At 37.7% G+C, this 26,689-nt stretch overlaps 1 protein-coding gene across 1 annotated transcript in view; it reads right to left on the reverse strand.

Annotated features, from left to right (window-relative positions):
* The window catches only part of MTMR3 (myotubularin related protein 3), a 122,853-nt gene that overhangs the window by 41,979 nt on the left and 54,185 nt on the right, over positions 1 to 26,689 (reverse strand). Inside the window, exons 2-3 of the mRNA XM_065889506.1 lie at positions 1,446 to 1,535; positions 899 to 1,015 (exon numbers count right to left, since the gene is read on the reverse strand). Coding sequence (XP_065745578.1) covers positions 899 to 1,015; positions 1,446 to 1,535 — 207 coding nt within the window. The remainder of the gene's footprint in view (positions 1 to 898; positions 1,016 to 1,445; positions 1,536 to 26,689) is intronic.

Here is a 26,689-nt window from a genome sequence, read left to right on the forward strand (position 1 = left end):
TCCTTCTCTTCAGCAATATATAGTCCGTTATGCAAATACACATTGTACTTGACATCTATACTTAATACCACTAAGGAGCCATTAGAATAACTTCATCCTGGGCTTCCCTGGTGGCGCAGTGGTTGAGAACCTGCCTGCTAATGCAGGGGACACGGGTTTGAGCCCTGGTCTGGGAGGATCCCACATGCCGCGGAGCAACTAGGCCCGTGAGCCACAACTACTGAGCCTGCGCATCTGGAGCCTGTGCTCCGCAGCAAGAGAGGCCACGATAGTGAGAGGCCCGCACACCGCGATGACGAGTGACCCCCACTCACCACAACTAGAGAAAGCCCTCGCACAGAAACGAAGACCCAACACAACAAAAATTAATTAATTAATTAATAAACTCCTACCCCCAACATCTTAAAAAAAAAAAAAAAAAAAAAAAAACGGAGGCCCCTGTACTTTAAAAAAAAAAAAAAAAGAATAACTTCATCCTATAACAGAAGTCTGCACTGAGCTCAAAGTACAACTCAACATTTGACATTAAGGTCCAGGAAGTTCTCTCAACTGAGGCAGTCAGCAACTACTAAAAATTGAGGAATAAAAGCCTATACAGCCTTTGCACCCTTACAAAGCTTAATGGTACAACATTACCTACTGCAATTCATGCAGTGTTAGTAGACAATGGACACCTTAGCTGACAACTACATGTATCATTTTAAATCACGCACAAGAGTTGCTTGCTAACCTAGTGTCCCTGAGTACTTAAATTAAGTGAGAGAAAAGCAGAGCACACAAGGTTTTCAAACCAAACCCCATATAACACTCCTCTCTTTGAGAACAGTAACAAGTTTTTTTTATTGAATGCTTCCTTTCTCCATCTACTTTAGTGGGAGAACAGTTGAGAAACACTTACGTTAACCAGAGACTCCTTGAACTTGATGTGAAGTCTGTAATTAGAAAGGGCAATGATGGCATCCTCAGCACGGCCCACATACTCTGTGCTTTCTCCATGAAGTTCAAGGAAAGGAACCTTCAAAATGGAAGAAGAAACCCTTCAGAGTTTTGAAGCAGTAAAGCAAAGTGTTCAAACACGGGTCAGGTGAATGGATGATAAACACTGTCACTCAAAAACACTACATAAATGGGTAAGGGACCTAAAGAGGATGGGTTTATACCCACAAGATTCAAGATTCATAAAACCTAGTTATTCATATTCTAAACTACAGAAGGAATGACACAGAGATGATCATCTCAGTGAATTCTCAGGAAAAAAAAAGTCTTTCTAAAAGGAGAGATGTTTTCCAGCTTATATTTCTATTATGTGTATGGATCAGGAAAAAATATATTTTTCTAATACATATTTTCCTATACATAGTACATTACTTGAATCCATTAGCTCTGCTACATTGTTACTACGATGCGTAATACTTATTTCACAATCCAAAGTGGCCTGAAATTACCTGAAGATTCTCATCCTCCCGGATCAGCTGCTTCCTGGGAAAGATCTGATTGGCCTGGATGCACTCAAGGCTGTGCCGAGTCTCTTCATCCTGGAAAAACCCAAATGTTTAAATAATTTCAAAGCTCCTACTCATCCATACTGGGTTTTTCTGCCATGTCTAGAAGCATAATAACAGTGAGAGTCCAGTGACCAAGGTGGACTGGCAGAAAGCTCAATGAAAAAATATTCACCCCCAAAAGTGTTCCATCTAATACATTAGGCGCCTTTAGATGGAGAACACACCAATGCCAAAAAAAAAGTCAAAGAAGTTAAGAACATTTCTATTAAGCACTAATAAGTTCTTAGTATATTACTTTTAAGAGAAACCAAGATACAGTGGCTTTTTTCTCTTAAGTTATAACCTTTAATTCTTATTTTTGAAAGATACATTCTGCATTATATAAAAATGAAATGATGTGACTCCCGTCTGGAATTTGCTTCAAAATAATTGGAGAGGGAAGGGAATGGGGCATAAATGAAACAGAACTGTCCATGAGGGATAATTCATGCAACTTTTAAGTGAGAGTTCACTATACCACTGTGTCTACTTTGGTTATATGTGAACTTTCCATAACAGAAAGTTTTTTTCTTTTTAATGTAAACTTAAGAAGTGAATTCTCAAACTGAAAACATGTGTGAACCACTACCCCTAGCATAATCTGCTTTATATTACAAATTAGATTTATTACTATTAAGGCAATTTCAAAGAAGCAATAAATTATAATCTAAATGGCACGTGAATTGAACTAATTATAATTTATATTAAAAAGTAGCCTTTTACATTATGAATTTTTATGGTATAGGAAGACCAGGGGGAAAAAGCAATCTGGTGAAAAGTCTGACTTTAAATTATGATGGAATCTGTTTACACAGCAAATTTTACATAAGCAAAACCATATCATGTTAAACTGACAGCACCAGTAAGAAGTACAACCACTAGTTAGTGGACATTCCCACACATGCTACTTATCACACTTCTAACAATTTTTTAATCTCAAAGAAAGAAAAATCCTACCTATAAACAAACAATACTCAAGGTTTTTTGTTTGTTTTTGTCTGCGTTGCTGCATGCGGGCTTTCTCTCTAGTTGAGGAGAGTGGGGGCTACTCTTTGTTGCGGTGCGCGGGCTTCTCACTGTGGTGGCTTCTGTTGTGGAGCACGGGCTCTAGGCGCATGGGCTTCAGTAGTCATGGCACCCGGGCTCAGTAGTCATGGCACCCGGGCTCAGTAGTTGTGGCTCACGGGCTCTAGAGCACAGGCTCAGCAGTTGTGACACACAGGCTTAACTGCTCCACGGCATGTGGGATCTTCCCGGACCAGGGATCGAATCCGTATCCCCTGCACTGGCAGGCAGATTTTTAACCACTGCTCCACCAGGGAAGTCCCCAAGGGTGATTTTTTAAAGAAATTTTATCACGAAATATGCCGACATTTGGAAGATCTGCATAACTCGTTATTTTCTCATTCCTCATTATTTTCAAAATGACCCATTCTTTTTTTTTTTTTTTTTTTTTTTTTTTGCGGTACGCGGGCCTCTCACTGTTGTGGCTTCTCCCGTTGTGGAGCACAGGCTCTGGACGCGCAGGCTCAGCGGCCATGGCTCACGGGCCCAGCCGCTCTGCAGCACGTGGGATCTTCCCGGACCGGGGCACGAACCCGTGTCCCCTGCATCGGCAGGTGGACTCTCAACCACTACGCCAACAGGGAAGACCCTAAATGACCTATTCTTGATGTTACAAAATTATGCATGGATAAAAGATTAATTTAAAGTGCAAGACAGACCTATGGTTTAACATAATACAAAAAGTTCACTGATATGGCTTCAGATTCCACACTGCAACTAACCTTCAAAGAACTGATACTGGTCGGGGCTTCCCTGGTGGAGCAGTAGTTAAGAATCTGCCTGCCAAGGCAGGGGACACAGGTTCAAGCCCTGGTCCGGGAAGATCCCACATGCCATGGAGCAACTAAGCCCATGGGCCACAACTACTGAGCCTGCGCTCTAGAGCCGGCAGGCCACAGCTACTGAAGCCCGCACGCCTAGAGCCGGTGCTCTGCAACAAGAGAAGCCACCGCGATGAGAAGCCCACGCACTGCAACGAAGAGTAGCCCCCACTCGCCACAACTAGAGAAAGCCTGTGCACAGCAAAGGCCCAATGCAGCCAAAAATAAATAAATAAATTTATTTATTAAAAAGAACTGATACTTGTCAAGTTTTGATGCAGTATAATAGAAGAATACACACAACTACCTGGAAAAACTATTAAAATACTCTTCCTCTTTCTAACTATGAATCTCTGTGAGGCTGGATTTACTTCATTTATTTAAAAAAAACATACTGTAACAAATTGGATGGAGAAGTAGGTATGAGAATCCAGCTATCATCTATTAAGCCAAACATTTTTTAAAAAAACTGTAAAGGGCTTCCCTGGTGGCGCAGTGGTTGAGAGTCCGCCTGCCGATGCAGGGGACATGGGTTCGTGCCCCGGTCCAGGAAGATCCCACATGCCGTGGAGCGGCTGGGCCCGTGAGCCATGGCCGCTGAGCCTGTGCATCCGGAGCCTGTTCTCCGCAATGGGAGAGGCCACAGCAGTGAGAGGCCCACGTACCGGAAAAAAAAAAAACAAAAAAACCCAAAACTGTAAAAATCAATGCTACTCTTTTATATTAATTATTGTCGGATGAGGAAAAAGTTAATTTTCATAAAAAGTGTTATGGTAACATTTAATTGGTTGTTGTTAAATGAATTAATGAACATTTTAAAGATTTCTCAGCTTTAACTTTTTTAAAAAATAAATTTATTATTATTTTTAAAATAAATTTATTATTTTTTTTTTGGCTGTGTTGGGTCTTCGTTGCTGCGCGCAGGCTTTCTCTAGTTGCGGCAAGCGGGGGCTACTCTTCGTTGCGGTGCGCGGCCTCTCGTTGTGGCTTCTCTTGTTGCAGAGCACGGGCTCTAGGTGCGCAGGTTTCAGTAGTTGTGGCACGTGGGCTCAATAGTTGTGGCTCACGGGCTCTAGAGCACAGGCTCAGTAATTGTGGTGCACGGGCTCAGTTGCTCCATGACATGTGGGATCTTCCTGGGCCAGGAATCGAACCCGTGTCCCCTGCATTGGCAGGCTGATTCTTAACCACTGTGCCAGCAAGGAAGCCCAGCTTTTAACTTCTTAGATAGTAAATACAGATAGACACACCCTACATAAACAAAAGCTCTTTGGGGCCCTCAATAAGTCAAGAATGTAAAAAGAGGTCCTCAGACCAAAGACTTTGAGAATTGCTGCTCTACTATAATCCACTACTAAACACATTTGTCCTTCAGTATCTGAGGGGGATAGGTTCCAGGACACACAGCACTCCCATGGATACTCAAATCCCTTATATAAAAAAGGTATACAGTATTTGCATATTATACTGCATATACTCATCCTCCAGTATACTTTAAATCACCTCTAGATTACTTATAAAACCTAATATAAAGTAAATGCTATGTAAATAGTTGCTGGTGCACAACACATTCAGGTGTTGCTTTTTGGAACTTTCTGTAATTTTTCCCAATTGGGGAATCCATGGATGTGGTACCACTGACTGTACCAATTAAAGCTGTTTAATCTGAAGTCAGGCTTTCTATAAAACCAGTCACCTAGTGATGAAACGAACAGCCATACAGAGACTTCAACAACACTCACTCACTCAGCTACTACCCATAAAACTGTATCTTTGCTACTCTAGCTGACTGGGCCCATTCCAACCCCTCTAAGGGGCCATTTTATCTTGAGGCACAGGTTTTATCTTGAGGCACAAACTTTTAAAAAGTTTGATACTTAAAATGTATAAAGAAATCAGCGGCTTCAAATTCTGAAAATAAAACTGTAACAACTTTATAAATGGTTCATAAAATGCTACCAAAAATATAAAACTTGTCATATAGTTAGCAGTCCTAGGGAAGTGACACTGCTAAGTATTCACCACAACTGTCAAGAAATCATAGCTGATAATCAAATAATTTCAAAAGCAAAAGTATAAAAATCTATTCAGTTATTTATAGCAATAAATAAATAAAAGTTTAATGAAGTTGGTATATTTTAGTAAGGTTGATATGACATGGCTTGGAGCCTCAAGAAATATAATTACCTAGGGTGTACGAAGAATGACTCCACTTCTATAAACACCAAAATAACTTGTTATATGAAGAGTTTTGTGTCAATCTGTTCCATTTTATTCCTTTCCACTCACTTCCTCTGAGGTCAATGATTGGGTGAAGGAATAAGGGACATAGTCATATTTGAAAGGAACTCAATTTTTCTATAAATGTTACCTTTTTTTCTTTTAACCAATTCTATTTCCATTCTTAAGATGTAGTTCTTGACTTAGAGAATACTGAGTATTTACACTCAGCACTAAAGAGAAAAGATATGAGAAAACTAGAATTTAGGAAGTTTTTCTCATAAACCAATAGGGGATAGGCAGGAAAAGCTATAAAATATGGGGGGGGGGGCTTTTAAAAATTATTACATAAAAGTACACTGTAAACATGCTTTCTCAGCATCACATTAACTTTTTAAACTCACCTAAATATATAAGGCCTAAACTTTTATTCTCTTCAAGATCATTTGACACATCATTAATTCTTTAAGTGATTCCTGGACTAGATTTTTACTGACCTCTAAATAGCATAGAACTGAAATAATATAGCAGGCCTAAAAAACAACAACAACAAAAAAAAAAACTAGAGAAGCCATTTATCAATTCATTCTTGCTGGCACATTTACTTGGGGGCTAATCCAGGCCAATGCATATAACCAAAGCAGTTACCAAAAACTGAAAATGGAACAAATGATTTTCAGCATAAGAGAATTGAGAATTTGGCAAACAAGACGAGCATAAAGAAATAATATTTCACAGTCAAATGAAATAAATGCTTTTTTAAATAAAACTGTCTCAGTTCACGTTACCTGTACGGCTTCTGGACTGATTTTCCCCCTTACACTGGATGGCCAAAAAGTTCGTTCGGATTTTCCCACAAGATCTTACAGAAAAATCCGAATGAACTTTATGGCCAACACAATACATAAAAATGCATTTAATCCCCAAGGATTAGGATAAACTATTCATAGACTTTCCAAGAAGAATGGTAAAAACATTACTTGGCTAAACATAAGCTGAATCAACTACCTAATTTATTACAGTTTCTGAGTTTCATATATAAAAGGGAGGACAAACTTGAGATGGCTGATGGAGGAAGAGCTGGAAGGAGACAAAAGGCAAGGAAGAAAAAGTCTGGGGACTTCCCTGGTGGCACAGTGGTTAAGAATCCACCTGCCAATGCAGGGGACACTGGTTCAAACCCTGGTCCGGGAAGATCCCACATGCCGCGGAGCAACTAAGCCCGTGCGCCACAACTACTGAGCCTGCGCTCTAGAGCCCACAAGCCACAACTACTGAGCCTGCATGCCACAACTACTGAAGCCCACGTGCCTAGAGCCCATGCTCTGCAACAAGAGAAGCCACCACAATGAGAAGCCCGCACACTGCAATGAAGAGTAGCTCCCGCTCACCGCAACTAGAGAAAGCCCGTGTGGAGCAACAAAGACCCAACACAGCCATAAATAAATAAATAAATGTACTAAAAAAAAGAAAACGAAAAAGTCTGTCAAGTGTTAGCCTGATAAGAGGCTTGAAAACAAATTTCTCCTAGGCTAGTTATAAGCAGTAGTTTATTAGTAGGAGAATGTATTCCACATGGTCGATTTCCTGCTATTGCTGAGGAACACCAGGCATTGTGGAATCTGGTGGTACTTAATCTCCACCAGCGCCATATGGGGTCACCTATAAAATCTTGAAAAGGGATCAGTCACCACAGTTCCAGGCTAATTTCTGCTATTCACTAAACTATGCAGGTAAGAGACTTAAGTCTATACCTCAGAAGTCAACATTAGAGATAACTATTTAAAGAACATGGAGAGTAGAGGAAATGTCTATAAACTGAATTTATATACAGCCTTCCAGGATAAAAAAAAAAACTATACTTACGAGTGAAATATCTGTAGGAACATTTGACAAATGTAAAAGTTAAAGTGACTGTCAGTCTGTCAATTTATCATTCTTAAGACTGGCATTAAAGGCCATCAAAAATAAATTTCCCTTGATATAATGTTTGTGATGTGTTTCAACATAATACAAAGAGGTGTGGGTGAGGGAGTCAGAAGAAACAAGTGTGGCCATGAACTGATGATTATTGCAGCTGGTTGATGCATATATGAGGGTTCATCATACAATTCTCGATTTGCACAGGCGTGAGATTTTCCATAATGAAACATGAAAACATCTTCCTAATACTTAATCTCCTGAAAAAACCTCAATCTCATTTAAGAACTTTTAAAAGTATGAGGATGTTACTCAAATTAGTATAGAAGTATACACTAAAAAAACAAAGAAAAACCAGTACTTCTGAATTCTCTTTACAAAAATAAGGATTAAGGACACAGAACCAAAATTCTAAAACAAAAGAAAATATTAATTAATATTATTTAAATCAAATGATTCAACAACTTGCAAAATGATATGTAGCTAGTAAAAAATCATTAGGAATCCAATGAGTCAACGAGTGAAAAATGTTTAATTCATTTAGTGAAATAAGCAAAATAATTATGTTTTAATTCCAACTACATATCGACATAAACTAGTTAGAAAGGAACACAACCATGGGTTTTGGTGGAAGAGTTGTAAATAAGTACTTGTAAAAACTTGTTATAATGCTACTTTATGACAGATTTTTAAAAAAAGACCCATGGTCATACTGCTCGCCAAATACTGCACACAGAAGTATCTCCAGAGCGCACCAGGAAGACCGTCTGCAGGGCACCAGAGACCCCAGCAGCACCAGAATGAAGACCACACCGTTGTAGCTATGTGGTACACAATGAAGGACAACCCCTCAGTACAGAACAGAGCTGCTTTCATAAGCCCACCATTTGCTACTCATTAGCATTGGCATACATACCATAAAATATTAGACAAACACTTTTTCAATTCATTAAAAACTCGTGAAAACCAATAAAAGAAAATATAGTCTAAAGAAAAGCTCATCAGTGTTTGGGTATAGAATACATTAGAAAGTTGTTATGCCCATAAACTAAGAAAAAACTGGCAAAGATTTAAGATGAGAGCAGTTACCTTTGTTGTCGTTTTTTTTTTTGTTTTTTTTTTTGTTTGTTTGTTTTTTTTTATGCGGGCCTCTCACTGCTGTGGCCTTTCCCGTTGCGGAGCACAGGCTCTGGACGCGCAGGCTCAGCGGCCATGGCTCATGGGCCCAGCCGCTCCGCGGCATGTGGAATCTTCCCGGACCGGGGCACGAACCCGCACCCCCTGCATCGTCAGGCGGACTCTCAACCACTGGGCCACCAGGGAAGCCCTGTTGTCGTTTTAATGACACCTCTATACAACTAGTTTTTCTGTTTTGTTTTAGTTTGTTTTTAATTTTGAAAAGCATTTTCCACCCATGTTCCTAATGAAGCTTGAAATTAACATGGCCTTTTCAATTCCTTTTTTGTGCACCAGCATGAGACAGAGTTTGGTTCTAGAAAACATCACCAAGATAGAAGCGGGACAATATTACAGAGGACCATTTCTTTTTTAAGCCTTGGAGCACGGTTTACATGTTCTCAGGATTGATAGAAATGTGGTTGGCTCATTGCTCCATCATCTCTGCCTGAACTGGGTCCTAAATGGCCCACAAGTCACTGAAATACACTCATTTTAGTCAAAGACGTAGGTAGGTAGGGAGTGTGCAGAGCTACTTCATCTTCTCTGGGATAAAAATAATGCCTTAAAGAGACAGGACAGGAAAGACAGGGAATTGCTTCTATCCAGAAAGGTAAATTCATAAAGAATATGTGTATGACCATATAATTCTCCTACACACAACAAAACACACACATGCGCGCGTGCGCACGCGCGCACACACAAACACACACACACACAGAGAAAAGCTTTTCATGATACCTTCCTTCCTAGAAAAGGAATAAGAACCCTGTAGTCCAAGAAACATGGGTTTTAGTCTTGACTCCATTTACTATCTTACTGAAAAGAGACAATATCTAACTCACAGGATTAAAGTTAATAGAAGCAAAACTGCTCTAAGACACTAGAATATTCTAAAATTACTACTAGTAAGTAAACAATAAAAGAAAATAGACAAGAGAGTTCTGGGAAAGAAAAAGTGAAATGATTTCTCACAATAACAAAAATGGGTAACTGAACTTATTAGTATTCACTTAATTGTCAGGACAGAGTTCAAGTTCAATTTTCTTGTTATTTCTCTGTACTTACCATGACAGGAGGCCCAGATTAGGAGGAGAGATCCCCGTCCTTTCTTCCGTATCTTGGCAAGGCTTTTCTTTCCTTTATGCCTGGATCTTGAAAAAGAAAAAAAAAAAAAGGACAGAATTGGCAATTCCCACACACACCCCCGCCCCGTTTGGCCATACCCTAATTAAAGAAACTGCATATACAAGGACCTAAAGACCTGACCAGTCAGCCAAGGAAAAGCTGAATATCACCCAGCCAATCCCCACTAGTCAAATCCAAACTCCTTAACTCCCTTGTGAAAATCCTCCTGGTCATAAACTATTTGAGCAAAAAAGTAGCAAATGCTCACGTTCTTAATGTTGATAGCAATACAAAAAATATTATAAACCTTAGATGAAAATAATAAAGCAATAACTAAAACTGACCTGCAAATGCAAAACCAACATTCTTGTAATATTACAGTATGTTTTTGTGGTTATCTGTAAATTCAAAGTGGATCTCCCCATCTGTGGGAACCAAACTGGCTTAGTAAAAAAAATATGAAAAAACAGCCTTTTGCCCCAATATGCTGTGCTCACTGAAAAGTCACATAAACTGCACTAATACCTTTACCTGGTTTTCAGAAACAACTATAAGAGTGGGGGAGGAATACCTAACAAGAAACTCAAAGACAGGCTAGTAAGAACACTATCATCTCTAATAAATAGCTTTTTAAAAAAAAATACATTTCATGCAAAGCCAGCATTTCTAGTTCACTGAACTTCCATGAATATAGGATATTTTAGGCAGTCTGGGATTCAATATTCAAAGTAAACTCTTTGTGAGCAGTGAAAGTGAGGGAACAGAGGACATCAAAGAAGTAGCAGGGCCCAGAACATGTGGAGCCTTGTGCAGTTATGAACAAAGGAGTGACATGAGGTGACTTAAAGGATGGCTCTGGCTATAAGGTGGGAACAGACTACATTGTTCGGGGAGCTGAGGGAGCATAGGAGGAAACAGGAAGACCTGTCAGAAGGAAATAATCACCATAAGAAGTAGTGATGGAAATGGTTGAGACACTGCTGGATTCTGGATATATTTTGAAATTACCACCCACAGGATTTGAGCTAATTCATTAAATAAAAGAAGTCACACTTTCTGGCTTCAGCATCTAGAAGCAAGGATTTCCCACTTACTGATGAGGGAAAACATTAAGAAAAATGGATTACCCACTCTGTGCAGAGGTACAGGAGGGGAAACAGGGAATCAAAGGTTCCATTTTAGACACGTTATATTTGAGATGCCTATCAGATACCCGTTGAAGACACCAAGTAAAAGCTGAACAAACTAGCCTGGAGATGAAGAAGATGGAAGCTAGAGATAGTAACATAATTGTGGGAGCCATAACGGTGTGGATGGCATTAAAGCTAGTAAATTCCGGGGCAAGTACAGATGGAGAAACTAAGAGGACCAAGTGGTGGTTTAGGGTACTCCACTGTTCAGAGGCTAGAAGGATGAGGAAGAACCAAGTGGTTTAGTAACAAATCAAGTCAGAGTCATCATTCTTACCATTATTCAAACCTAAAACAAGTCTTTGTGATATAACCTAGCTCAAGAACAGAGATTAGCATAAAATTCTCATTTATTCATTCATTTCAATAAATAATTATTCAACACCTAGTATAACCCAAGCACTGCTCTAGATCTAGGGGAGACAACTGTAACCAAAAAGTCATGGAGCTTAATTTTAATGCCTGGGACTTCGCTGGTGGTGCAGTGGTTGAGAGTCCACCTGCCATTGCAGGGGACACGGGTTCGATCCCTGGTCTGGGAAGCTCCCATGTGCCTTGGGGCAGCTGGGCCCTTGCACCACAGCTGCTGAGACCATGCGCCTAGAGCCCGCACTTCGCGGCAAGAGAGACCACCACAGTGAGAAGCCAGCACACCGTGGCGCAGGGTGGCCCCTGCTTGCCGCAGCTGGAGGGGGCCCGCGTGCACCAACGAAGACCCAATGCAGCCTAAATAAATAAAGAAAGAAAAGAATCTGCCTGCCAATGCAGGTGACACGGGTTCGATCCCTAGTCCGGGAAGATCCCACATGACGCGGAGCAACTAAGCCCATGCGCCATAACTACTGAGCCCACATGCTGCAACTACTGAAGCCTTCACGCCTAGAGCCTGTGCTCCGCAACAAGAGAAGCCACCACGATGAGAAGCCTGTGCACCACAAAAAGACTAGCGCCGCTCATCTCAACTAGAGAAAGCCCACACACAGCAACGAAGACCCAACGCAGCCAAAAATAAATTTAAAAAATGAAATAAAATAAAAATTTTACTGCCTGCCTTCCCCACTAGAAACAAATAGATAGATATGTTTATATTAGGTAGCTGGTAAGTGTTACAAAGAAAATAAAGCAGGGTTTAGAGATGAGTAACAAAGAACTGCTGTTTTAGATGAGGTGGCAAGGGTATGTAAAGAGGCCACCTGTTGGAATTAATTAAAAAGGAAAGGAGGAAAGGCAAAGAAATTATTCCTGAGGGTATGAACTTATTAGGAAAAAATCTCTTAAAGATCACTTTAAAAAGAAACACCTACTGGATGAATTTTATTTTTAAACTGTCCTAATGTGCAAAAGACATTTGTGTTTTAGAATTAAATGTCTAATGACAGTATCATATACATATTCGAACTGCTATATTTTAAATAACTCAAATAGAAGTGGATTTGAAGTTTTTCAAAACATAACAAAGTGCAACTCCAGTGATGAAGAAATGAACACAAAAAAGGTGGTGGAACATGGAGAACCTGAAACCTTCACGCACTGCTGCAGAAAATGGTTTAGCAGTTCCTTTAAAATTCACCATGAGTCATTAACTCCATTCCTGGGTATATACCCAAGAGAACTGAAAACATATCCACACAAAAACTTGTGTGTTAATGTTCACAGCAGCATTTTTCATAATAGCCAAGAAGCAGAAACAACCCAAATGTCCATCAAATGATGAAAGAATAAAATGTGGTATATCCACACAATGGAATATTATCCAGCAATAAAAAAAGACTAAAATACTGACACATGATACAATACGGATGAACACTGAAAACATAATACTAACTGAAAGAAGCCAGGCACAAAATACCATATTGTACAATTTCATTTATATGAATTGCCCAGAATTTTAAATCTAGGTAGAGACAGAAAACAGATTAGTGGTGGTTTAGCACAACATACTAAAACTCCTGAACTGTATGCTTTTAAAGGGTAAGTTTTATGTGATGTGTAGGTGAGGAGTATGAATATAATCAAACTCTTCATGAAATACTAAAAATAATCTTACTGCAAAAAAGTTATGGAACTAACCCAGCAGCAACGAGCATTCTAAGCATGTAGACCATGGTATCTAAATATTAATTCTCACTTCAAAAGGAGCCAACAAAGCTCCTGAGAAATAGCCAATTGCAGGTCTAGAACAGAAAATGTGTAAGTTGATCCTGGAACATTAAATTGGAAAGCAAGGAAACTATCAAAGACTACTAAGGGTATATCAAAAGGACTCCAGAGCCAATCTAAACAGAATCACTGGTGAAAATGGAGTAATTTGAGCAAAAATAAGCACTATGTATTGAATTTCAATATGTTTAATTATAAGTTCATAATATTTCTCTCTCTCCCTCTCATTGGTCACCACTGGAGGATGCTAAGTAAGCAACTTCTTATTTTTGAAACTGGTAAATAAAGGCAAAGAATTAGTATTTATCTTGCTTTTCCTATATAAACTGAACCTCTGTACAACCAAGTAGTTGATGGGGGTAGCATTTCACCTAATACACAAACAAGGAAAGACACAAATAAGTATCATCATTTTACAACTGCTAATGAAATATAGGATGAACATAGATCTAGTCTAGAGAAACCTATAAAAATATAAAAATAACCCCAATTCTTTAAACTGCAAGACAGAAGAGATCAAAGGAAAACTCAGATTAAAAAAGAGATGTAAGTGACATGTCAACCAATTGCAATATATGGACTTTGCTTGGATCCTAATTCAAAGTATAAAAATAATTTGAGACATTTAGGGAAATCTGCCCATATAATATTTGATGTTATTTATTAATTTTTCCATATAACTGACAATGTCACAGTGGTTAGGAGGTTTCTGTGGTTATGGCTTTTTAGAAGTTTCTTTTAGATATACAATTGAAATATGTACACATGAAGTAATATATCATGGAACAGACAGAATGAATAGGAGTATATATCTATGAAATGGGATGGGCCCATGAGTTGATAGCTTTTGAAGCCCAATGAGATAAGTAAATGGAGATTAACCTATTTTCTCTACTTTTATACATTTGAAATTTTCAAAAAGTTTTTATTTTATTGATGTGGACCATTCTTAAAGTCTTTATTGAATTTATTACAATATTGCTTCTGTTTTATGTTTTGGTTTTTTGGCCACGAGGCATGTGGGATCTTAGCTCCCCGACCAGGGATTGAACCCGGGCCCCTGTACTGGGAGTGCAGAATCTTATTAGCCACTGGACCACCAGGGAAGTCCCTGATGTCTTCCATTTCTACACCAAATAAAGACTGTAAAATGGTGTGCTGCACTTTGGTCAATCAACAATTACCTGAGAACTAACTACGTGTCAAACACTATGACACTGTGCTGGTTCCTGCACTAAGGAGCTCATATCCCAGTGTGGAAGACAGAAACAAATAATTATAATTACAAATTGTGCTCAATGTGATAAAGGAAACAAACAGGATGCTGAGACAGAGACTGAGAGGGTAGGGGTATAGGAGTCCTACTTTAGGTAAGGTGGTCAGAAAAGGCCTCTCTGTGCAGCAAGGCCAGTTTCTGGTACAGAAAACAACATGTGTTCCTGACAAGGAAAAGACTTTGGCATTTCTGAAGGATTAAAAGGAGGAAGCCGGTATAGCTAAAATGTACTGAGTCAGAAGGAAGAGTGGCCCAACTTGAAGATGGAGAAATGTACAAGAGGATAATGTAGATAGTAAGGAGTATAAATTATATTCCAAGGGCAACAGATTATATTCCAAGTGTCAAAAATTTATTGACAGATTTTAAACAGCCGAGTGATATGATTTGATTTTAAAATAATTCTGATTACTGTGTGGTGAATGGATTAGAGAACAAAGAGAATCAGGAAACAATTACAGGGAGGAAAATGGTGGCTTGATTTAGAATGGAGGCAGCGCAGATGGAATAAAAGCATAAGGATATAAGTTATTTTAGAGTATAACTGACAGTAATAGGTAAAGGCCTAGATGTGGGGGCTAAGGAAGATTAAAGAATTTATGGTGCAAGAGGGGAGATAAGAAAACAGATAACATAGTTCAAAATAAGAGGTGCTGCTTTAAACATCTGAGGAAAGGTAAACTTTCTATAGGAATTCCAAGTTCATAAGAAAAAGCCAAGATCATGGGTAACTCTGCAACCAATATGAATCACGAAGCTGCTGGAGGTCCTTATAATATTAATACTACAAAGAGCAGATATAGCCAATCATTAAAAAATAGTCAATAACTGACTTGCAAAACTTGCATTCCAGAATGGTAATTATACTAGCACCAAAAGGAAGAAATTGAGTCATTACTGTTAGCCTAAGAGAAGTAATTTAACACTTCTTAATTTTTTAGTTGTAATAGTAATGCATGCTGCTTCTAAGAAAATTTAAAATACAGGTGTAAAAAGTAAGCAACTGTCCCCAGATACTGCTTGTGGGAGTGTAAAATGATTCAGCCTCCTTGGAAAACAGCCTAGCAGTTCCTCAAACGATTAAACATAGAGCTACCACCTGACCCAGCAATTCCACTCCTAAAGAGAATAGAATTTTGTCTAAGAGACAAAGACATATCTACAGAAAAACTCATATACACATGTTTATAGCAGCATTATTCAAGATAGTCAAAAGACAGAAACAACCCAAATGTCCACTGACAGATGAATGGATAAACAAAATGTTGTATATCCCAAAATGGAGTATTAATCAGCCAATTAAAAGGAACAAAGTACTGATACATGCTTCAATATAGTTGAACCCTGAATACATTATACCAAGTAAAAGAAGCCGGTCACAAAAGTCCACATATCATACTTGACAGAAATGGAACAGGGAAATTAATAGAGATAGGAAGTGGATTAGTAGCTGCTTAGATCTGGGAGAGGTGGAAGGTAAGGGGGGGTGGTAGCTAAAGGGTATGGAGAGCTTCTTTCTGAAGTAATAAAATGTTCTAAAATTGACTGCAGTGATGGTTGCACAGCACAATGAATATACTGAGCCACTGAACTGTATACGTTAATGGGTCAAATGTATAGTATAATATATGAATTATATCTCAAATCTGTTATTTTTTAAGTAAATAAGTAGAACTTCCATTCTCGTTCTTTGCTGCCCTTCGCTTCAACTACACGTAATAACAACTACTGTTAATATTTTATAATTCTGTCCAGGACATTTCTTTATTCATATACAAAAACATACATAATCTACCCCCGAAAAATGAGGGGGGAGGATCATACTGTATTCATTGTTCTGCACATTTTCCCTCAATGTACCAAATCCTTCCTGTGTCACTACATACTTTCAACATAGCAGTTCAGTATTCCATTATATTTCGATACACAATAACCTACTAATTCATCAATTACTGACGCATTTAGGTTATTTTCACTTTTCTATTACAATCAAAATAGCCACAATAACCATCCTTGCCCATATCTCTGCACAAGTCACTATTTCTGCAGCCCTGATTCTTAAAAATAAATTTACTAGGTGAAAAAGATACACACTTGGTGGGGGAGATCATTATTGCCAAAGACTACACATACTAATTCCATTTATGAAACTATAATTCACTAACTCAGTTATCAACTTGGTAGAAGTTCTAATGTTCTGTAATTTGAAAGGTTAAAATAAAAATACGCATAAGCATTATTTGTATTAATCCAGAAACATGTTTGTACATGTACGGAAAAATGATATAATGATTGTTAACAATGGTTACCACTCTAAGGAAGAAAGTGGGAATAGGGACTTTGTTTTTACACTTTTAGAATTACTTTACCCTTGTAATTAGAAAAATAAACTTTTCTACAAAGACATTTTTAAAAAGGAAGTTCAAAGTAATATTACATAAAAGCTTTTCACTTGACCTAAGACAGAGTGTGAAGATAAAGCCATCAAAAAAAATAATCAGGGATGTAAAGCAATGGTTCTGAGGGCAGAAGAGACAGGAGTCCTGAGTCTGCCATTCACTAAACTCTATGACCTTTGGGACCTTTAAGGCAAGTCATGCTACTTCTTTACCCCTTACTACTTCAATATATACTTTATAAGAACAAAATTAATCTCTTATATAACCACAGAACTAGTTTTCAAAATTCAGGAAACTTGACACTGATATAGTACTTTAGTCTACTTTTTATATTCCAATTTGGTCAACCAATTACATTCTTTACAGAGATTTCCTCCCCCCCTCTATAAAAGGATCCAGTCTAGGATCACATTGGATCTAGCTGCCATCTCTCTTTAGTCTTTTAATTTGGAACCCACATTATATTAATTCCAATAGTATGTTTCCTGGTATCAAAATTAATTTAATAATCTAACATCAGGCTTCCCTGGTGGCGCGGTGGTTAAGATTCCACCTGCCAATGCAAGGGACATGGGTTCCAGCCCTGGTCCGGGAAGATCCCACATGCCATGGAGCAACTAAGCCCGTGCGCCACAACTACTGAGCCCGGGTGCCTAGAGCCGGTGCTCCGCAACAAGAGAAGCCACCGAAATGAGAAGCCTGCACACTGCAACAAAGAGTAGCCCCCGCCTAACAGAACTAAAGAAAGCCTGTGCACAGCAACGAAGACCCAACCAACGCAGCCAAAAATAAATAAATAATTTTTTTAAAAATTAAACACTGAAGAGTCAAGTAATACGTTAGGATTACATTTCCTCTCCAAAGGTCTAATATGCACCCTGCTAGGCCAAATGAAGGGTAAAATTCTTATTTGAAGCAAAGTCAAATGATTTCTCTTTTCTTAATGTATGTATGAGAATTTGACAGTTGGAATCTGCAGGCTTCACTGGTCTCCAGTGTCAGTCTCAGAATGTGACTTCTGAGAAATCTTTACCGAAGTAAGACATTTATCTTCCTACTTAACATGGAATCTCATTCTTTCAGGCACCTGTTAACAAGAAATTACTCAATTGCTTAATCAGTAACTAAAACTCACACTTGCCAGCAATAACTCAGCTAAGTGAGATACTGAGCAACTTGGACTACAAGGACACATTATATGTACTATATAAATCCTTCCTATATAGAAAGGAAAAAAACAGTACCCTGAATCAACAAGATGATAACTAATCTCTACTAGAACAAAAGAATCTAATTCTTCTCTACTAGAATAAAAGAATCTAATTCTTCTCCCTTATTTTTAACCAAACACACACAACAAAAACAAAAATCCTAATTAAAATGAAATTACACTGAGAAGACACTAGTATCCCAGGACTCAGGGAACATTTGTGTGATCTGAAAATTCAAACATGAAGATAGTTCTTGCCTTCAAGATGTTCACAATCCTGTGGGGTGACAAACATAACTAATAAGGCAGAGTGTGATAAAAGATGTAGAAATATAATATCATGGGGATGCAAAAGACAGAGAAATGGACTCTGAACTGGGCACTCAAGTAAGGCTTTGTGGAACACTCACACTTTTAATGGCTGAACCAGACAGATTTTGAGACAAAGTGGGTAAAGGAACAGCACAAGCAAAGAATACCAGCACAAGCAAATATCTTGCCAAAAAAAAGGCAAGATATTGGACAGTATTTGAGGGACAGTAAGTAGGTCAGGTTGGCTACAGCAAAAGACTTTCTAGATGTATGGAGGAAGTGAGTGCCTAGTTGCAGTAGATGTGCTTAAAGCTCACTTATAAAGAGCCTAAAATGCCATGCTAAGGAGCTTGATCCTTAATCTGGAGGCAATGCCAAGCTAAAGGTTCTGGAACAAGGGAATGATTTGGATCCAGAAACTTAAAACCAAAACAGCAACTTCTCTTTTCAATAAACTTAGATAATAATTTCCTCCATTAAACAGATGGCAGAAAAAAGAGGCAGTAATAAAGACTTAGGTAATAACAGATCCATAAAGGTCTATGAAAAAAAGGACAGGACAGGGGTTAACATCCACACTGGGGGCAGGACTAACAAATTTTTTAGAAGTTATTTTCTAGTTGAACGTCACATTAGTACCACTAATGCTAGTAATGAGGCCTCGATTTTCACACAAATTTAACAATTTAAGAAAACTCAAAATAAGAACCAAGTTTCAATTTGAAAGAACATCATGTTAAGAACTATTTTAAACAAAAGATTAGGGCCACAACTCATTTAATCTCAACTTAAATACAAGTTTCTAGGCACAGTATATTATACTATGGCACAATTATATATGGGAAAAGTAATCTGGCTTGAGTCCTAATGGGGAAAAAAAACCAAACCACCAAATATTGAGATTTAACATTAAAGTGAACATACAAGGGTTCACCTAAATAATTATGTCCACAGACAAAACAGGCCCCCAAAATTCATCTATAAATTACCTTTTGCTGCTTCAGAACAGCAGAGAGTATAGTAGGGGGCAGGAGGTAGGGGGACAAACTTACCAAATGAAGTTTGTCCCAAGAACTTTTTCTACTGGAACGTTTCACAAGAAAATCTGCAAAAGAAAAACCAGTAGTTTTACAATGACAAATATCCTAAGTATCAAGTTAAGCCACTTAGATCTCCCCACAAGACTTTTCTCTACAAGTTAGAATGCGATGACAATACATTATTTTTTAAATTGTTACAATGTGAACTATTTAGTCAACCACAGGTTTTAGAATGTTTAATTGTGCAAAACGGGCCAAGTCAGGCCTTAGCATGCTTTTAGAAACTACAGAACTGCACACATAGAACTTTCCAAGAACCTATAAATACTCCTCTTTAAGAGTTTTTCTCTATCAATCTAGCATCATTTCTGATGGCTTCTCAGGTAAACCTTTGCCACTAAAGGAACAAGTACTTTAAACAACTAAGAAGATCACAGGAAATCTAGGTTTGGTCTTGGTAGTTTAATTTGTACACATAATTGGCTTCTATCAAGGGGTCTTTTTTGTGTAAGAAAAAAATCAGAGAGGCAGGAGTATAGTCTAAACACAAAGAATTCTTGTCACAACTAGGCAACAATCTGATCTTTAGAGATAAAAGACCTTATCAACCTGATTCCTTTGTAAAGACTTCTCTCAGTATTGGCAGGCAACTCATTCTTTTGAGCTGTTTATGTGACATAAAGTCACATATATGAACAGGACTGTGCAAAATATCAAAGTCCTAAAATTAAAGAGTCAGTCAACATATCACATTATCGCCATAACCTCTGGAACCATTTTTTAAACAAGTAAGAACCATACAAGAGGAGGCTAAACATGTAATAATAAAGTGTTTTAACCACTTTACAAGTAATTATTTTTGTCTCCCAGTAACTTTTAATTTAAATTTTGTAAAAGTTAATTTTAGTTTAATACAAGCTGGGCTGTACTGACCACATGCTATATGGGAAAGGAACTAAGGCTATTCATAACTTGCAACTTCAGATACAAATCGTATTAGTATCAAGATTGGTCCTGTTAAGTTGTTTAAGGAGGTACAACACAGTATAGCAGGAAAGTTCAGGGGTTTTAAATCTGTAAGAACTTTTCTTTCTAGAGTATAATTTTTGCTGAGTATTTGAAACCTGAAATACAAGTTACAAGTTTTTTTCATTTTTCCTTTATACTATAGTAAGGTTATTGATTTTTTAAAAACTACATCTGTAGGTACATTATATCATCTATGAATTTTATTTAGGATAATAAGAAAACATTTGTTTAAAAGAACAAATGCTGGGTCTCTTTGTCCTTAGCTATTAAAAAAAAAAAAACAATCAGATAAAACAATATATATGAAGGCACATTCCACTTAAGTATTAAATGCAAAAAATGATGAGACATAGTTCATTGTAACCCAAGAAGTATCAGAGTACTACAAGGTTAACTGTCCAATGACATGCAAGTACTCAGAGTTCAGAGGAGAGACAACCCAGGGAAGTTTCACAGGAGGTGGAAAACTTCAACTTGAGTCCTACAGATTAGGTGGAATTTAAATAAAGAGAAAGAGGGGATGGAAGCCAAGTAAGGATGGCTATTAATACCACAGTGGGAAGAAAGCACATTTTTGAGAAATAAAGAATAGGTCAGAATACCAATCATGTTCAGGAAAATAAGACTAAAAAGACAGGACACACTGTGGGCCTTGAATGCCAAGCTAAGGAATCTAGATTTCATTTGATGGCACTAAACCAAAAGCTTTATGAGCAGGATAATAACAACATGAAAATGGTAGTATTAAAAAGCAGCAAGTAGGATGGTTTGGAGGGGAAAAGTCACTTAGGATGTTCCTAGACTAGCAGTGCAGATATGAACTGCTAAGGGCCCAATATCTCAACCATAGTAAAAATGCAGAAGACACCAAAATGAGTGAAAGCATTAATTGCCTGAGCTTGGTAGTTGATTAGGAATGGAAAAAAGGGGGCAGACCATGTTGTCAAAGATAACTGCAAAATTCTAAGGCCTGTGGTGAGTAGAAAAAGAATGGTATTGTTAAGAAATGAAGGGTAGATTCCAAGGAAGCAACACCAGATATGATACCCTGACTTTAAAGGTGGCCTCCCAAGTAGATGTATGTCCAGCCAGTAATAAGGGGTGAAATGGGATTCAGTTCAAGAGACAGGTTAAGTCTAGGGGTAAGAATGAACTGATGGTGTTACATTTACTTCAAAGAAATCACTACATCTAGTACAAGGATCATCTGACATGTTTAGAAATTACTTGGTAATTTATTCTGTCAAAGATATTAAGTCCATTAATACAAAAGTGTTTGTGTATAGTTTCCACAGGTGTAAAGCTCCAAGACATGGACCAAACAACAGGAAGATTCAACAAAAATGTTCAGGCAGGTCTGCTTCAATGCCAGGAATGACTCCTCTTAACCACAACCAAACATCTACTTGGTTGGAAACAAGTATGCCATTGTGAAACACTGCCAACAAAATTTTAAAACCTGCCTATGCCTCTTAGGACTATTTGCCAGATAAAGGCCATGTAGAAGTAAGTCTGAAATAAGCTTTTTGGTGCCACCAGCTACCTTCTCATGAAGCCAGATGATATCCTGTGATACCAGTCATGTACACCTCAGAGCAGGAACAGTTATGTTTGGGTGACCTTGAACGGTCATATATTTGAAGAGGTAGAATGTAAAGTGGTTACGTTAAATCTAAGCAATTACCTAAAGTGTCTAGTAACATGGGATTCTTAAACACATAAAGCACTAATGAACAGCCAGCCAGGGCAGCTGTGTGGGGCAAGGGTTAACTATGGTCACCCTTAAGTTCCATCTGGGGGATAGTGTTAAAAGAAAAGAGAAAGAATTTGCAGTTATCCGAAAAAGGTAAATTTTTTTACAATCATGTATTATACTATGGATAGAATTTTATCTATTTCAAGAGGAAACCCTAAAGAGAATAAAAATATACTTGATTATTAAATACTAAAATACTAGGTATTACTGTGCAGCTGCAAAGCACATTCCATGTCTTTCTGGAAGACAATGAGATACTGATTAAGAAGAAGGGCATGGAGGCCCTGAGAAGGCTAATAAGGAATGGACACCTACGTGGAATAGTTTGTTATCATGTGTATGCCACCTACTAGATCAGCTTCAACAAAGAGGCACACCAATTTGGGCCATTTATATAATAAATGAATCCAAACTACAAAAACTAATTAGGTCAAACCAAATTCACAAGGAAAAACTCAAGAGACTCAGGCCAGGCCTCCTAAAAATGGGGGGGGGGGGCCCCCGGTGTCCAGGGTGGGGAAGGGTGGCTAAAGCAGCACTTTTTTGCCTAGGGTACATTTTAACTTCAAAAGAACAATGAAGTTTTTGTTTGTTTTTTAACATCTTTATTGAAGCATAATTGCTTTACAATGGTGTGTTAGTTTCTGCTTTATAACAAAGCAAATCAGCTATACATATACATATATCCCCATATCCCCTCCCTCTTGCGTCTCCCTCCCACACTCCCTATCCCACCCCATGAAGTATTTTTTTACAGCCCTGTCTCACTTTCAAATGCAGGAATGATTGAGGGTTCAAAACTTTAAGAAGGCAACACTGAGTAATTTTAAAGGAATCTTTTATTTTCACTGTATGTGAAAGAAATGGCTTTTCTTGCACATGCACTGCATAGTAAGAAACACTGACAGCAAAACTTGAGTGTGGAGGTCATAAAGTAATTCAGAGATGTTAAATTTTAAGAAGTGACTTTACAACTGCTACTACTTTGGGCAGCTTCTTAGTGCTTCCTCATTTATTCCTAGTAACTTTTCGGATATCTGATGGATGATATGACCTTCCCAAACTAGGATTCTATGGCATGTTGGGGAGATTATTCCATGGTGGGGAGATGATTTAATCACTAGTATTACCCAAAACCCAAGCATTTAGCAACTGAGTAAAACTACTGTGGTTTGGTCTTACTCCCTGTACAGGAGCCCAAACCTCAAGTTTTCTAAACTTCTGCTGCTGAAGTCAACTATAAATGAAAATAAAAACCGAGAGACAGTTCAAAAAGTATGGCTATATAGCTGATTCACTTTGTTATAAAGCAGAAACACACCATTGTAAAGCAATTATACTCCAATAAAGATGTTAAAAAATAAAATAAAAAGTATGGCTGAATGCTCTCAGTTGGACTTTTCCCCCCTCTACTTATTAGGACCATGTTTCAAAAAAAAAAAGTAAAAAGAAACTAAATACAAAATTGAGTCAGTGTCCTGGAAAACTCAGTGAGTTTTCCAAACACGGTAATTTATTTAAAAAAAAAAAAACTTTAAAGAAGATGCCACATGTCTTTTCTACCTCTTTTGAAAACACTAAGTAAGTAAGGTCTGTATGTTTTCAGGGATACAGACGCAAATTCATGGTCAGAGTACTGCATTCCTCTGCCAGCTGTAGGACACTGATAAGCAGCTGAAATATTATCATTTCCTAAGCAAAAAACAACCATCTTCTTGAAAAACAAAAATCCAGTAGGTTGTCAGAAACGGTCAGATGAACTCCATGTTATAATCAAATTTCTGTATCAAAGAGTCTTTTACTAGCAGTAAGTCTCTTGAACCAGCAACATTGATGATAATGTTCACTCTAACAAGTAAAATTCTGTTTCAATAGATAATGACCAAAGATCAATCTTGAATAATTCTGTGACTACATTAGTGGTACAGAGTGTGGTTCATTCTATGAGGAGTTTTTTTTGGTTTGTTTTGTTTTAATGTGGGAGAAGTTCTGAATACATTCCTCAAAGGAGTATCTGCAATAGACAGAATTTCAAACAGCTGGTTAGCGATCAATACTTAAGATCATTTGTCTTCATTTAAGTGGCTGAAATACTGACAGCTGCTTTCCAAATGGGACCCAAAAATGTGAGAAGTCAAAAGCAAAGAAACTGTGCTCTAGAATTTTTAGACATTAAGATCTGACTGTACTTCAGATGCATCTTTTTGCTTTTCACATCTCAAGTGGGCAAAAGGAAGCACATGACCATGTTCTCACAAAAGATCAGCTGTGATCAAACGAACTTTATCGAATTTGATTTGTACCTTTTAAAATCACTTATTTTACAAGTGTTTCCCTTTTAAACTTAATCCTTATACAAAAGGGGGGCGAGGGAGCAAATATCATACATGATGTCTTAGTGAAGACATTTTCTGGTGGTGACCAGAAAAGATTAAAACCGAAGATATAATACAATCTGCTAAAAAGGGTAAAAATAATTTCAAAAAAGGTTTTTTTTTAAATGTTTTGACTTGCTCTTTATAATCACTTCTATAAAGAAATTTATTCACAGGACTTCCCTGCTGGCGCAGTGGATAAGACTCCGTGCTCCCAAAGCCAGGGGCCTGGGTTCAATCCCTGGTCAGGGAACTAGATCCCACATGCATGCCACAACAAAGAGTTCACATGCCCCAACTAAGGAGCCCGCCTGCCACAACTAAGGAGCCCATGTGCTGCAACTAAGGAGCCAGCAAGCCACAACTAAGACCCGGTGCAACCAAATAAATAAATAAATACTATCTATTTTTTAAAAAAGAAAACATTCACTTCATACTACTAACTCAGATATATTAAATCATTAATGGGATTATAAGGAATTTCTGTAATTTGTAACATTATTTTCTGACTCTATATCCTCCATGAAAAGTCACAAGGCAGGTATCATTTTACTACTGAAATTAAGGATTTTAAATCTAATTTTATAAGACAGCATTTAGATTCACCATGGTAAATGAAGAAATGTTCCCTATCTCCTAAGGAAAAAAACTCTTAACAGAAACCAAATACTTAAGTCTCAGTTATCGAGATAGAAAATCCAGGCATTCAAAGCACTAGAAATTAATTAAATTAAAAGCCAAGCAGGATCATTTCATCTAAGTGCCAGAGGTAGTTCAATATTTATAACTGCTATGGAAAGATCAGAAAGACTAGCCCCAGTGTTGGAAAAATGTTTCCTGACTTCTGTTTCTTTGACTAATTCCAAGGTCTACTGTTGGGAAATTAAGAGAAGGCAAATTTTTGCATGCTCATTAATGTCCTGCCACTTGCTCTCAGTTAACCTCTGATGAAGAGGAAAGAAGTAATTTTGTTTCCCCCTCCTTTCTCCCCTGCACTGTCCCAAATCAAAGTTCTCAAGGGCAATGCATAGGTCAAATGTTCTATTTTTAAAAAAAGAAAGATTCCTAATCAGGAAGTATATACCTCTTCATGGAAACTTAAATTTTCCTAATTATAATCCTGTAATGACTTCTGCCCCTCTTAAAAAATCATGATTATCTCAACATGAGACTGCAGACTCTGTCCATGCCTCCTACTGTTCGAAGAATAAAATTATAACTGCATTTTCTTGGACAAAACACTTAAATGACCAATCCCTATGAAGATGAGCAGTTTTACAATAGGTTCTCAAAACATTTTTTAATAAGGCTTAAATTATGAGCTCCTATTTCTTATGTACTCAGAAAAAGAAATCAGTGAGGTAGCAAAGACCAAAAACTTATTTTTGTTAAAGACAACTAAAAAATTATGTAAAATTCAATAACACCAATGTCATTTTGAAATCTGCAAATTTACAGCGTTTATTCTAATATGCTTTGCTTCTGCATCCTGCCCTAGAGTGGCAAAAACAGACTCTCTAAACCCCACCCTTTTTATACCAACCCTCCGCCCTCACTGCTGGAAGAGAGGTTTGTTTTCTAGAAAGACAAGCAACTTAGTTTGAAGGTCTACTTACCACAGGAAGTCAAAAGTATGCCCATGTATAAATGACATGGTTTTCCTATTATGCCTAGGTACTTGGGATATTCAACACCAATTCTAGGAAAAATCTGGAATTAAACTACACTCAAAAAATAGCTATCAGTATTCCAAACCTAGCTAATCTGCATACTGCTTATCAGTTTTTTAATAATATATAGGAATGTTAATGTTTCTCTACCCATCTGTAAACAGATTCTTCAGAAAAATTCTGGTTCACTCCACTTAGTTTTATGCAGAGTAACTGGCATCAAAATGGACAAGGACCAGAAAGCTGAAGGAAAATGCAAATCCATCCTTTAAGCATAAAACTTAACAATGAAGAGAAGAAATGGATTTACATTTTTAACTGCTGTCATCTCAATTATAAACTGTCCAACTCCAACTAGCCAATAGGTATATTCAGAAAAGAGAAACAAAATTCCAATA

Source organism: Phocoena phocoena, chromosome 13, assembly GCF_963924675.1.
Source record: "Phocoena phocoena chromosome 13, mPhoPho1.1, whole genome shotgun sequence".
Classification (NCBI taxonomy): domain Eukaryota; kingdom Metazoa; phylum Chordata; class Mammalia; order Artiodactyla; family Phocoenidae; genus Phocoena; species Phocoena phocoena.